Below are 15502 nucleotides of genomic sequence, written 5' to 3'. Positions count from 1 at the left end.
ACGAAACAATTTACTGAAATCATAGCCTTCTGGGATTTAGTTTATGGCATACAGAAACAACATTCCATGATTTCATCGAAAATATTGTTTTCGATTTGTTGCTTTTTTATTGTAACTTGGGAATTTCAAAACATGTAAAAATTTATCTGAAAATAAGCGCACTTGTGCCTGAAATATTATCAGACAAATTTGAAGCCAAATGTGGGCAAGAGTTCTGTTCATTTGTGAACTTGGTTTGTGACAGCGCTTTTGTTAACCAGTTCGGACTTATTTAGTAAGACGAGATTGTAGAATTCGGACAAGCAGCGTTAAAGGGATTGCTTCATGTGAGTACAAATTGATTGCTAATTTGTAAATTTAACTTTGCTTTGTGTAAATCGTCTGACATATCTAGACTATCAACTTTGTACACGCTGTGTTCACTTAAAAAGGGCTTACTTAATGATACAGCTTTATTGCGCATGATCTACGTATTTTCGACGTATCGTAACGCGTTATTTTTATTTTTATAGCTGATTTGTAACCGCATTGGAATCCTGTGTAAAGAATTTCAGACTGTAGCTGTTGTCGAAATTCCACAGGCTTACTTGGCAAAAATTGGTATGGACATTTTAATTAGTATGTGAATTTTATTGCTGATTTAATGTTGTTCACACTATCTGCTTCGTAAAGCGCTAAGATCGACGCATATTCACGATGGATGTAGCAATGTAAAAACTCACATTAATCATTATTGCCTTGTAGTTTTAGGCAAATGCGTGATTTGTGTTTTTATGTTATTTCAGAAAACGGCTTTTCTTGCCACAACTCTTGTTCTGGTCACTCGGAATTGTGGTTTGAGAGGCTATTGACAAAAACGTCAAGTATCATTGTAATTTCGCTCCAATTCAATTCATTTCTATCTACTGTATATTCGACAACACAGTCGGATTGCCTTTGCGGTCGAGCCTATAGTGATATATAGGATAATATCACACATACTGCAGGATTCAATGTATCGTCGATGGATGAAATGTTGTTTCACAAATTCTTATTTGTTTAACTGGAATTATAGACGATCCGGTCTTTTCTTACAGTATGTCTGTTTAAAGTCTTGAAAGCATGAGAGTTAAAATTTCAACACCTAGGCTGCAACCTAAATCAATATTTATTGAGATAGAAAAAAACTAAATTCCTTTAACCTAATACCTTCACATCGAGATATTTGTGGTCTCCAAGCAGTTTGTCTTCGTCGAATTCGCAAACATGTTGACGACTGTTGCCCTTGTAGTTGAAAATCCCTATCACAAGAAAAAGAGCAGGTTGATCCAATGCGCCTTCCATTGGTGCAGTTGCTTGTCCCGTTGAGCAGTGATATTGATGGGCAAAGAGCTGAAAGCAACAGTTACAGCATTAGCCTACTATTCATGCAAACTACAGGCAATTTAAAAACTTTTAAACATGTGACAGAAATCCAAATCTAAACTATGATGCATATTCTGCAAATTCTACGTATGTTATGAAATCTTTATATCATGAGAGTTGAAAAGTTAGGCTACAACTCAAATTAGCGCTTAGCTTAATCAGATGAGTCAGATGAACAAATTTTACTACTGTATAAACTTTTTAATACCTTCACATCGAGGTATTCGTGATTGCCAAGCAGATTGTCCTCGTCTAGTTTGTACACATGTCGAGATCTGTTGCCCTTGTAAATGAAAATCCCCATTACAAGAAAACGAGCAGGTTGATCCAATGCGCCTTCCATTGGTGCAGTTGATTCTGCCGTTAAGCAGAGAAATTGGCGAGCAAAACGCTGAAAGTAACAGTATTAATGTTCATGAAAAATTCTGGTACTTTTTAAACTGTTTAACATGTGTGACAGAACTCTAAATCTAAACAGTGCTGCAAGTGAACAGTAGGCTACATGTGCATGTGTGATTTTTCACTCTTTGATGCCAACGTAACATACTACATTAAGATTATTTTTTTTAGAGTCTTCACACAAAAACAAAAGCATATCCTTATTGAAGACACACAAATCAAATCACTGGATATGAAGGCTTCAGCTTTCTCAAGAAAAGGATACTTTTTAAAATTCAGCATTGCGAACATGTAAAGTTTTGTAACCTAGAGCCAGGGGAGTTCAAATTTTGGGGGGAGGCAAATAAGCATTCGCACATGTGAATGAGCCCGGTAACGACTCACTGAAGATGGAGCACCCACTTTAAAATTGCGCATTGTGGGAGTGCTTTCAGCCTAAATCAGTAATAAAATTTTGTCAAATGATGCTGTAACATAGTGTAAAAATTTTATTTAAAATATTTATTGATCGTGATTTCAAAATTATTGTTCAAAATCGATAATATTTACAATATTTACAGTGGAAGCAAAAGTGACACCGACACTTATGCTTTAGTGAATGTACGTTCAAACTTTAAAGGATGAATCTACAGCATGTAGACCTATTCGGATACTTACGAACACAATACTGTGCATGAGAACTCCAGACTGCAGCTGAAAGTCCATTTGATATGCAAATCCGAAATTTGTTTCCCACCAAATCAAACCCATCATTGCAGATAATTGTGCATTTAGAATTAAGACTTGCTTCGTTAGAACAATTGGCACGACCATAGGGTATCGACAGAGGAAGACATTTAGCTATAAAAAATCGTTTTATCAATGACCAATTACTCTGATATAACTGCGAAGAAAAAGTATTTATTGAGGTTCAATATAACTTTAAGAGTGGTTTGTTTAATTTTTAGCATAGACAAGTGAAATTTCTTGAAATTCTAATGCTAGGTGCTAATGAAATTCCGTGCTCCCACAAAACAAGACACTGCTGATGCAGTTGAAACACGTAGGAGGAAAATATTAGAAGCCTACTATTATCAAGGAAAGACTTTAGTTTTCCCAAAAAGAAAATGTTGTTTTAAAAATAAAATGGACTTGATACAAATACACTGTAACAAAGAATAATGCGGCGTTTTATCTTCCAGCGTCGGCCTTTAAAAATAATCTCGATTTGAGTCCAAAATTACCTTTTGGATTTCAGTGTCAACTACTATCGCTACTGGCACAATACGTGTATACTAGTCTGCTTACGACGGCAAACTTGAGGTCTTGGTCTCCAAATTGCAATTCCGTTTTGGCCCACGTCACATCGGGATGCGGTATTACCAATTGTTTCGTATCCTTCGTTACATTGGTAGGAACACACCGAGTTGTGTCTTCTTCCGTTTGTACAGTTTATATTTCCATTTTCGACGTTCAATTGTGAGCACACAGCTAAACATCAACAATAGAGGCACAATAATAATGTTTCTCGGCAGCCGATTGTTGCAAGAATTGACAGCCATGGACACCGTGTTTTGCCCATGAGGCTGGGCTCGTCAGTGTCGCACCACTAATTCATGCCACACGGGTATTAGTGAGTGCTCAGCCTTGTGCTGATAGCCAGAAAGAACGCTCCCTTCTTCACAATAGAGACACAAAATATTCTTTTAGTTAGACTTAAGACATCAGAATTTTGATAATTGAAATTATTCCCTACTCAGCACATATCTACAAATGTAAATTTATTTTAATGCATGTCCCTCTTAAGCTCGACCATCAGAGAACTAGCCAAACTGAACATTGTTTCATCAAACACTCCACTGTGGTGACTGCACTGCATTTTAAAACTTTAAAGAATTGTATTGTATATTAGAATATATTTACATATTGCAGAGTTCAATGTGTTGTGGATGGATGGAGTGTTGTTTCACAAACTTTCGTTTGTTCAACAGGCGTAATAGAAGACCCGGTCTTCTCTCTTACAGTAGCCCATGTCTGTTTAAAGTCTTGAAATCATGAGAGTTAAAATTTTAACACCTAGGCTGCAACTTAAATCAATGTTTACCGAAACAGAAAAAAACTAAATTCTTTTAAACTTCGTAATACCTTCACATCGAGATATTTGTGGTCTCCAAGCAGATTGTCTTCGTCGAATTCGCGAACATGTTGACGACTGTTGCCCTTGTAGTTGAAAATCCCTATCACAAGAAAAAGAGCAGATTGATCCAATGCGCCTTCCATTGGTGCAGTTGCTTCTGCCGTTGAGCAGTGATATTGATGGGCAAAGAGCTGAAAGTAATAGTTACAGCATCACTATTCATGTAAATTTCAGGCATTTAAAAAAACATTAAACATGTGACAGAAATCCAAATCTAAACTGTGATGCATGTTTTGTAAATTCTACCATGTTATGAAATCTTTAAATCATGAGAGTTTAAAATTTAGGCTACTACTCAAATTAACACTTATTGAGATCAATAAATTTTTCTATAAACTTTTTGATACCTTCACATCGAGGTAGTCGTGATCGCCAAGCAAAATATCTTGGTCCAGCTTGTACACATGTCGAGGTCTGTTGCCCTTGTAGATAAAAATTTCCATGACAAGAAAACGAGCAGGTTGATCCAATGTGCCTTCCATTGGTGCAGTCGATTCTGCCGTAAAGCAGAGAGATTGGCGAGCAAAACGCTGAAAGTAACAGTAAAACCTATTAATTTGTATGAAAAATTCTGGTATTTTTTAAACTGTTAAACATGTACAATTTGGTTAGAGAGATAACTTTTTTAAACCATAAACAGACATAACTCAGCAACAACACTACATTTAACATTATAAAAACAAAAAACAATAAGTTAACGTTTTCGGCTAGTCATAGCCTACTGCCCTTTTCAAATCTATATAAGAAACATATTTAAAAAAAAAAATACTAAATAATAATACACTATCACAGCAAAATGTGGTCAAATCTAAGCATTTGAAAAACTTGCTTAACTAGCTTATACAAATGATCACTGAAAAATTACGCAGCAACGAGTGGTGGAAAAGTAAACAACAGCAACAGCATGGAAAAGTGAAAATTTCTTGAAATTCTAATGCTGTAGGTGCTAATGAAATTTCCGTGCTCCCACAAAACAAGACACTGCTGATACAGTTCTTAAGAAATACATAGGAGGAATATATTAGAAGCCTACTATTATCAAGGAAAGACGTTAGTTTTCTCAAAAAGAAAATGTTGTTTTAAAAATAAAATGGACTTGATACAAATACACTGTAACAAAGAATAATGCGGCGTTTTATCTTCCAGCACTGGCCCTTCAAAATAATCTCGATTTGAGTCCAAAATTATCTTTTGGATTTCAGTGTCAACTACTATCGCTACTGGCACAATACGTGTATACTAGTCTGCTTACGACGGCAAACTTGAGGTCTTGGTCTCCAAATGCCAATTCCGTTTTGACCCACGTTACATCTGGTTGCGGTATTACCAATTGTTTCGTATCCTTCATTACATTGGTAGGAACACACCGAGTTGTGTCTTCTTCCGTTTGTACAGTTTATATTTCCATTTTCGGCGTTCAATTGTGAGCACACAGCTAAACATGAGCAATGCTTATTCAGTCTGATTTACCATAAACAGACTTTTGATATCACCTTTGTCCGCTGTCAACATGCATCTGCAGAGACAGATTTCTTTGTTTCAAGAAATCTTGCTCTGGATCCGATTAGGGAGGTTTAAGTGTTTCATAGGCTTGCGAATTAACCTGTCACCGATGAACTCGGTATTTTTAAGCTCAAGAAAATTTTGTTTCTTTTTCAAGCTGGCAAATGTTAAAATATAAATTTATTGGTTAAAACATGGTACATGTTACCATAGGCTTTTAAGCTTTAGGAAAAACGTGTTTGGCCTACCACAGCAACAATACAAAAAACAAGGCAATAGATTGAGTTCCGCTTTTACTTAGCAGCATGATCGTTGCTTGCTTCAGCATGCTTCACAATAAAACAACGACACACTGACTCCCACACCATTCGTCATAGCGCATGACTAGGGAACTGTATTCCAAAAGCTAGTGCATTTCGTTATTACCACAGCGAACTCGCAGCATCAGACTAAAACAAGTCGTTAATATCTACATTGTGAAGTAAACAAAAAACAATGTTTAAACGATTTTTGAACTTGTTTTTAAGTATACAGTATAACTATGCAATATGCTCACGCTCATAAGCCTACGAATAACTGTTGAAAAAATGGTTGAGTTGTTCAAGAAATCAATGGCATGTGGTTTGCATTGAAATACTTAATGCTAAATTTAAAATTTGTTTTTACTTTGCAAGAAAACCGATGGGTTCAGTAGACCATATTTCAGGTAAGTTGTAAAACTGAATCAGATTATTTTACTTCTAAAGCTAGGCATCACAGTTTACGGTAAATGGTAGGTTATGTTTCATTAATTCTATGAAGCGAGGCATTTGCAAATAGATTCTTTTAGGAATTAAAATCACTCAATTATATACAGTAATTTGCCTAAAAATTTAAGCTATCAACTTTCTTTAGCGTTGCACTGTATGTTGTCAGAAAAGCGATGGACACTTAGGGTAATCATAGGTAAATAAACCGATTGTGCTCTGAAGGGATTATTTAGAAGTGGGTGGTTGTTAATTCCATCGGGCTATCCAATCCACGTTCGGCATCGGGTTATATTTCTCTCTTTCCTACTCAATTACTCGGGATTTTAATGTTTGTCACACCGTAGATGATTTTGTTGTTATTGAAAGTCATACCGCAGTCATAAACTACCTAACATCAAAAAAAATACTTGAATTGACTGCAATTGCTGCAAAGAAGGAAAATAAAATCAACTTTTTTCACCTTCACAGTGCGGTATTTGTAGATTCCAAGCAGATTGTCTTCGTAGTATTTTCAAACATGTCGAGGACTGTTGCCCTTGTAGTTGAAAATCCTCATCACAAGAAAACGAGCAGGTTGATCCAATGCGCCTTCCATTGGTGCAGTTGATTGTCCCGTTGAGCAGAGAAATTGGCGAGCAAAACGCTGAAAGTAACAGGATACATTTTCAAGCAAGATCCATGAAGTCAGTAACAATAAAGCAAGCCGCCAAAGAGAAAACAATAGAACTCAGGAAATATGGAGCTGTAGAGTTTTCCTAAATGCGAATCGTAAGCATTTAGGAATGAAAGATAATGCGTCAGTTGGTGCACTTGGGCCTTCTAGGGTTAAAGTTTTTGGGCTTACTGACAGTAGGTAATCATAAACTTGGTCACTTACGAACACAATATGGTGTTGGTGAACTCCAAATTGCTGATGAAGATCCATTTTCCATGCAAGTCCGAAAATTTCTCCCGACCAAATCAAACCCATCATTGCAAAACAATGTGCAAGTAGAATTAATACTTGATTCGTTAGAACAACTGGTACGACCGTAAGATATCGAGATAGGACCACATTTGGCTATAAAAAAAAGTATATACGATATGCATAGTCAGTAGGCTATTACAATGTGCAACATTTTAATAATGGATTTAAATATAATCTCATTTTACCGGTTACTTGGTTTAATATTTTGTTATTAGAAGTACAAATTGTGTAAAGTTAGTTTTAGTCCTTTGATTGACTTCCTTTTGTCTATTCCGAGGTTTCTTTTTGCCCTTCAGCCCTGTAGTTGGTCCCCAGCTGTCTGAAGAGCAAGCTGGATTCCGACTCACCAAGTATTATCTAATCAACTAACTAATGACATCAAGGGCAACTTTGAGAAGCGCAGCAGGCCAAGAATGGTTTTGTTTGATCTCATTGCTGCTTGCGACACAATGTGACACAAACGTGTAAAGCTTAAGCTTCAACGACAAATCCCTGGTAAACATAAGGTATGTTGTGTCACGAAAACAAGCCTGTTGTACATTATACAATGTAGTCGCCCCATTGTCTGGGAAGTAGTACCTCAGAAGTAGTGTTTTTCACCAATGCTTTTGAACACCTACATGAGCGACGTCCCTCAAACAAAGTTAGGCCAAACTTATACTGAGAATTTAGCACCACTGTACTCCAAAGAGCGATGGTATGGAGTGGAAAAGCACTTACAACCAATCTAACCCTACTTTCGAAACATCTAAAAATGTGAGTATTTGCCAACTTGTAGAGAGACAATGGTACACCAGCTAACGCAGCGAGCTGTACTGGATGAAGGCCATTCCTTAAATGAGTTGGTTTGCAAGGCACCGCTTTCAGGACACAGCTGTACAACACCTCAAATTTTGGCTACGGACTTCTCTCCATCTACAAACCTTTGTGACTCTAACTTTACCTTCCAAAAAGCCTGAATTGCACGTTGAGATAAACTACAAGACGCGAACAAGTGACAGTACCCCCAAACATGTTTACTCCATCAAGATCAAAACTACCCTGAAAAGTTGGGTGAAGCTCAACGACTTTTGTAATGGAGTGGAACGTTTTATTAAACAACACGCTTTAATGAGAGCTTGCCAAATTGTCATCTTATGTATGTGGATCATATTCCCAAACCGTTCATCATCCATCACTTTCCTATCTACCAACCTCGATTAAAATGCAAATCTTAGTTACAACACTTAATAGCAACACAGCCAATGCCGAATTATGGGTATTGGATGTATAAAGTTTAATTAATATGTTGGCCCTTATTTACGAGCGTAAAAACTTCTAAGATCTATTTTGGCTCGCAATGGGGGTATTAAATTTATTTCAACAACCTCTCCCAACTATTCGGCCGTTATAATGTGAATAGCCACAAGTTTGATCAGGATTTGATATGGCCTAATTGGTTCAAGTTCTATTCCGTTTCTTGGTTCCAATCTCAGTTCAACTTCTGCGCAAGACAAGGTAAGGTAGCCTAATGCTCTCTTGAACAAACAGTATATGACACTGACAGTTATCTCTGTTTAGTGAATTCGAACCAGCAGTTAGTTTTCACAAAGCTTTAGTACCATCTATGCAAATTTCTTATTTCTGGTGAGCCGATTTTTTCCTGGGTGTAAACCTTCAGCTTGTTCAGCTTCATCGATGATCTGGCATTAAACGCAGCCCAATGGCTACATCGACTGGATGGAATAATGTGACTGCTATCACTCCATTCGCAAAAAAGGTTTGATGGTGCGAGCATGCTTGAAAATTCTTCATTCTATTCTGTACGTTTATGCAGTTATGCACAGACACAGAATACGCACATTTTCTCTGGTTCAATTTCATGTAACTTTACTATAGCCAGCATCCTGCATTTTTAATGCTGTAACCAACTCTCCGCATATTTAGCAGATATAGGTAGAGTGAAGTCACCTCAGTAATTAAAAAACTTTTCTCTAACTTTCATTGAAACTATATTTCTATAGTAGGCTACGTATATTATGGTGGTAAGTCACTTATACCTTGGCACTTTGGAATTGACGAGTACCATACTGCTCCACTTCTCCCTCTGTGAAAACAGCTCGTTGTGGCGCTTCCAACCAACTCAAATAATCCTTGATTGCAATGATGTGAGCAAGTTGAGCCAACGTTTCTTGAGTCAGTGCAGAAACTTCTTCCATTTGGTAGTGAAATGGCTGGACAAGTTGCTATAAAACAGTTTGTAGTTTTGGTGAATTATATTTTACTTTTGCCAACCCTTCTTTTTATTTTTTTTTTGAAGTAAGTTGTCATGACAAAACATATTATGTGCTTCTTTGCATAACATTCTCCAAATACTTAAATTCATAAAATTTCGTTTTGTCTGACACACTTATCCGGGCAATAGGTGGATTATTAAGGTATAGGGTGGCGCCGTGGATAAGGCGCTCGCTTACCAATCATGTAACCTTGGTTCGACTCCCAGCTTCAACCTGTTGTTGAAAAAAACGCTCACCTCTACCCAGGGTATAATAAATTGGGTGGGCATAGTTGGTGAAAGAAAGGTGGCCGAGGAAAAAGAACAGCCCTCCCTACTCTCATTAGTGCCGATGGCTTAGTATATTGAGAACCTTATCTTCTCATCCCCTGATGCTTGGGTAAAGTATGGGACTCACCTTTACCTTTTTTTTTACTTTTACCTATCTGACTTATTATATCTTGGGTATAATACTGCGAGTAGCACTAACAATTCGCAATTTTGACGTAAAAGTGTAGTTAAATATTTATAGTAGATGATGATCAGAGTTTCTTAGTTTACTTATTCTTAGAAATAACGACAGCGCGTTTTGATATATGTACATTTTTTCTTGAAATACTACAATCTATCTTGAAGTTGGTATTTTCTTCTTCTTCCTCTAATATTATTATTGATTGGTTTGTGATATTTCATTATAAACATTGCAAGTGTGCTTGTACGTAACTGTGATTGTTGCTGTTGAAAGCCTTACAATATTTACAATACAATGTCACAAACTAGTTTATGGAATATAAAAGCATCCTTCAGATGCTGATGTAGCAGAGAAACTGTGCTCTGATCTATATTTACATAAATATTACGAAATACGTAGGTTACGTTACGTCTTGTGGCTCTTTGCTGATCATATCTGATGACACATAGAGCAGATTGGCTCTTTTGTTAAAAAAAGGTTGCCGACCCCTAACCTGTGGCACTAACAAAGGTAAGGTGGCCAGTTTCTTTCTCTCGGCCGCCTTTTCTTCAAAAGCTACGCCTACTCACTTTATTACACCCTGGGTAAATGTGAGCAGTGTTTTTAACACCAGTTTAAGCCGAGAGTCGAACCAGGATTGCATGATTGGAAAGCGAGCGCTTAATTGCTGCGCCATCCTACCGCTAAAAAAGCACAGGACCCACAATTTAAAACATTTTATCGGTTACCACTGACCTGTGCAACTTGGTAAAGATGGAGACCAAAAATTCCGATATTTTGTTCTCCCTACTATACATCTTGATGACCTAGAACCGATCCTTCGAAAACCATTGTAACAGCTATGGGAGCACAAGGAGTGCACGTTACGTCCATTCGAACACACGCTTCTCCCGTCGTGCACAGTAGCCGAAGGACAGGTTTCTGAAGAATATCACACAGGGCCGTAGCCAGACCGCAGAGCAAGGAGGTGCCAACTTTTTTTTAGGGGGGGGGGGGCCGAAAAAATTTAAATGATTTTGGCATTTTAACCTCTTAAATTCCAGTATCCACAAAAATTGCAATATATTAGATTAGTGTTAAGACCAACACTGGTCTCTTATTTTAGCTGCTAGTTAAATCACTGCAACCATATCACAATGACTAACATAACACAGCAATTGTTGACTTGTTGTATAAATAGTGGTACTTGTTATGAGCAAAAAGTTAACTGGCTCGAAGAAGCTAGTGCCGAGGATTGAACACCACGCGGGCGAAGCCCAACGTGGTGTTCGCCAAAGGTGAAACCCAGCGACGGGGGGTCTGGGGGGCCCAAAAAATTTTTTTAAATTACTTTGAATTTGGTGCATTCTGAGAGCATTTTCAACAAAAATTTGGGTATTAATATTACTTTAAAATGGTGCTGTCCGGTGGCATAGCAAAAGGATAAGATCATGCTTTCTTGGGCATTTTTCGGTAATAAAGCTAAGTCTCTGCGTTTTCTTGTTGATAATTCCTGGCTGAGTTATTTGAATATTTGGTATTGGCAAAACTCGCTCTTTTAGTGCAGTTTTGTTTAAAATTAGGCAAACTTTGTTTTACAGACATAGAGACTGAAAGCATCATTTTCAATATCGTGACGTCACACGCGTGCCAAAGGGAGGCGTTGTAACCCCCAAACCTCCCCCCCTCCCTTGGCTACGCCACGGCGTGAGCTAGTCTATTGCAATTGCAGTCGCGGATGTTTGAATGCAAACCGTCTCACAAACAAGTCTAAATCGATAGATTTCGATACAGAATGTTCAAAGGCCATAAGCACCAAGTTCGCTTGTGTTGGTTGTAACATGCTCCGGACGTCTAGTGTGAGCGTCAACCCTTGTTAACACTGAGAATCCACACTCACAAACGACAGTGCTAGATCCAAATGTAACAATATCTGCTAATCATTATAATTTATAATAATCATTATAATTGTAGCTGCTGCTCGAGAATGTTGGGATTTTGCCAGGGAGGGCAAATTTGTTTTCGCCCCCCTGGCCCCCGGCTGGCTACGGGCCTGATATCACAAGAGAATACAATTTTCGTTTGCTTTGATGTAACAATTGCTTTTAACTAAGTTCTGAGCGCTGAATCAAAAACTGATCAGCTCAGCAGAAGCACTCATCATTTGGTCTCGTAACACTATAGTAGCATACTACATTTAAGACATCTGCGTAGCATCCATGTGATTAAACGTTTTAAACATTACAAACAATAAAAAGCGCATGGTTTTTAACTAAATCATTTGCACAATGTACAACTCTAATTTGTTTCTTTAAAGTTTAAATTGATAGTGCTTTTGCAGACCAAACTGAATGCAAAGTCTAGGACGAAAATTTACTCTTGTGGATTTTTGACATGCTCAAGCTATTGGAAATCTCGCTCAAAACTCCAACACTAATCATCACAAACTGTTGTAGGCCTAATCTGAAATTCATCAGCCTTTAAAAATTATACCACACATATCGAAAAGAAATTTATTTTAACATTTTTCACCTGGAGGTTCACTTGTAAATCGAAGTCGGAAGCCTTTGAAGCGAAAAGCATCACCAGAGTTAAAAATTATTTTTGCTCTTCTTCCACTGGACACAAACCGTGGTGGGGTATCGCTGGCACAGTATTTAAATCTTTCCTGAAATATTAAATGGTGTGTTTAAACATAGCAGTTTTATAATAAATTTTGTTAAATGAATGTTGTCTTGGTGTAAGATAACGCTATGAGGAAGGGCTTAAATCAGTGGCTTTCAACGTGGGGCGTGCGCCCAACCTGTAGAGCATGGCAGAATTTTTTTTTTTAGGCCTGGAAGTTTAAGACATATCATTTTAAATTGACTAGAAATACAAAATACTAATGTGCTTGTTTGCTATCAAATTCGTTGGTAGGTGAATGTTGAACATTTGTATCTACGTTCTTGAAAGGAAAAAACTGCTGCGCTTTTTATCAGAGTTTTTTTCGCATCTTTTTTCTGGCTGCTATAGTGCTAACTTAATCTCTGAAACTTTAGCGAAAAAAAAAAAACTTTAGCGCAAGTACTCAAGTACTTTGGCAAATCAAAACCTGATAGGTTTTCCGCCATCTTATGTAGTCGAGTGTGGGTTTAGTATTATTGCGGATTTGTTGCATGCTAAAAAGAAGAAAAAAATCACCAAACGTATTGATTTAAGAATGAAACAGACTAAACTGGAAGCTTGAATAAAACAGATATGTAACCTGCATCAAGCACAGAGCTCCCATTAACAATATCATTGAGTAGGGTAGGTTTACAGCAATAAATTTCAAGCAAACTTTGTGCATTTACAGTATGATGCATATCACATAGTAGGCCTAAGCATTTCAGTGATTTAACGAAAACAAATGCTTTTAAGACATGTAGGAGTTCTGCTACGCCTATTTTGTTTTAAGACAAAAGATGGGCCTGGGACAAAAAAGGTTGAGAACTACTGGCTTAAACAAAACAAATTTTCATATACACTTTCCCTCCTGCCCAGAGTTTTGTGCTATGATAGCCTAATACGCAGTATATCAACCAGTCTAAACAAAATTTGAGTGGTAATAGAGCAAAAATCCATTCTCAAATGCAACGTGAAAATGGGAGGAATTTTGCTTGCAAATGTTAATTACTAATCAGTATTGCAAAATTGGAGATTTATCTGCTGAATTCCATCCTTCTGCCTCTTTGCTATGACAAGACGAACCATAACTATAACTAAGTTTACAACAAATTTGTTTCTAAATCAATAACCAGCACGTTAGTCAAAAAAAGTCAGATGCCCAAACATAAAGAAAAGATTGCATCAATAATAGTTTTTTAAAACATTCAAAACAACTTTGCATTACTATTACCCTACAAAATTGACTATCTACTGTATTCTACAAAATAAAAATTGAATATTTAGCTTGGTTCTATGTCAAAATCATAACGAAAAGAAATCGTTTTTGAAAGGAAGACAGAAAACGTTGAGCTACAACTAAATACTTCAAAACTTTCAAATATTTTTAAATTTTTATTGTTGTGGACAGTAAAAACAATTTTTTATTGTTTTTTTTAATTAAAAAAGTTAAAATTTGTTTTCTGAAATTATAAATACTGTACATCATATAACACAAAGTAAACTGAAACTCGAGTGGAATAACAATAAGTCTTCCCTTAAATATAACCTAGCAGATATAATATTGTTACAGTCTAACCTTCAGAAGTACTGTATCTGCAATTCCTAATGCATCAAAAAATGGAATTATTGTCGCCTAGCCATGATATAGCTTAGCGGCGAAACAAATTTAGCTTAAAAAAGTTACCACTGAACAACAATAGGTTGAGAGACCAACGAGATATAACACATATCTCGTTGGAGAGACTTACCGATTTAAAAAAAAGTTTAGTTAAATTCCTTTTTAGGTTTATTATGTACACAAATCATCAAAAGGGTAAAAAAATCTTGCAAAACTAATTGACGTCATTTTGGGTTGCATGGAAAGTATTTAGGGCGTGTCTATGCGATCCTGCTATTCTCACCAAAGCAGCCAGTAAATAGAAGCTATAGCGCTTATTTTGTTGAATGGATGATGTAAAACAGAGGGCTGACTTGTCAAGCATTGGAGAAGCAAAAAGAATAGTGGAAAAACGTGACGTGTGGAATCAATTAACAGCCAACTTTCGGCTCGGAGACGGCACATGAATGACATGATGATGAATCGGACAATGCCAATTTATGTAGTTACTCCTTGGTTTGGCTGTGAGATGAGGACAGTAGGACCGCATCAAGCTCCTATACTAAAACAAGAAACACAACACGACAGAAGATCTCTGTTTACCACCCACATTACCTGTGAATCCTCATCTACCAATTCCACGTAATCGTTGCAGTCAAAGCTTGGACCCTGAAGTCGAAACTCTTGAAATTGTATGTTCAGTACCTGCAGTGATCAACTGTATCAAAAACTAATATAATCAGCAGATGTTTTATCACATTTAAAAAAATAGGTTCATAACTGTTTAGAATAGATATCACTAGTGACAATAACGTTTAGGAGACAAGAGGGGGCACAATACTCCTTAATCATTTTGAAATTGCAGGAATTCTTTTTATTAATATTTAAAAAAGTTTTATTACTTTGGGTTGAAAACTTTCTGAATTATGAAATATCAAGGAGGAAGAGGTAGGGATCACGGTCACGGGTCACTTAAGTAGCACAGTTCATAAATAGATTATTCGAATGTTGACGCAATGTCTTAGCATTATAAAATTGTTTTTGACAGATAGATGTAAACTAGTATTCAAGAATTTCAAAACATGCAATATTTCAGGTTGTATGTTGTAGCCTATCTATTCTAGACGAAAGGATGTTTGTAGTATAAGCCGTGATTTTGAAAATAGAGCTGCGATTACTTTTTTCTTGTTTTTTAGGAATTCACAGACACAGCAGCAATGGCGTACGGGAATTTTTAAAGGGGTTGGTTGGTTTTGAATCTTTATCCTCGGACTGACAAAGCCTTGATAGGTTATTCCTGGTAGTTTCACATACTTGTAAAGGCGTTTGACGCAGGACCGGTTACCGAGATTG

At 36.8% G+C, this 15502-nt stretch overlaps 1 protein-coding gene across 1 annotated transcript; it reads right to left on the bottom strand.

The window, feature by feature from the left end:
* Positions 1–1176: 1176 nt before the first annotated feature.
* On the bottom strand, positions 1177–5378 carry LOC145767063 (uncharacterized). Its single transcript, XM_082578810.1, has 6 exons — positions 5232–5378; positions 4327–4509; positions 3928–4110; positions 2188–2238; positions 1613–1795; positions 1177–1371 (listed from the first exon to the last, which is right to left on the bottom strand). Exons 1-6 carry the CDS (start codon positions 5325–5327, stop codon positions 1177–1179), a joined length of 891 nt encoding a protein of 296 aa, XP_082434936.1. The 5' UTR covers positions 5328–5378.
* Positions 5379–15502: the final 10124 nt, after the last annotated feature.

The sequence above is a fragment of the Aplidium turbinatum genome, chromosome 1 (genome assembly GCF_918807975.1).
Source record: "Aplidium turbinatum chromosome 1, kaAplTurb1.1, whole genome shotgun sequence".
NCBI classification, from domain to species: domain Eukaryota; kingdom Metazoa; phylum Chordata; class Ascidiacea; order Aplousobranchia; family Polyclinidae; genus Aplidium; species Aplidium turbinatum.
This window is presented reverse-complemented; position numbering and strand designations above follow the sequence as displayed.

Excerpts from the sequence above, each read along its gene's own strand:
- LOC145767063 (XM_082578810.1), bottom strand. The coding sequence starts at position 5,327 with ATGAAGGATACGAAACAATTGGTAATACCGCAACCAGATGTAACGTGG. Across the intron at positions 1,796-2,187 it reads AAGTGGGTGCTCCATCTTCA|CGTTTTGCTCGCCAATTTCT; the intron begins GTGAGTCGTTAC and ends TGTTACTTTCAG. Across the intron at positions 1,372-1,612 it reads ACGAATACCTCGATGTGAAG|CTCTTTGCCCATCAATATCA; the intron begins GTATTAAAAAGT and ends TGTTGCTTTCAG.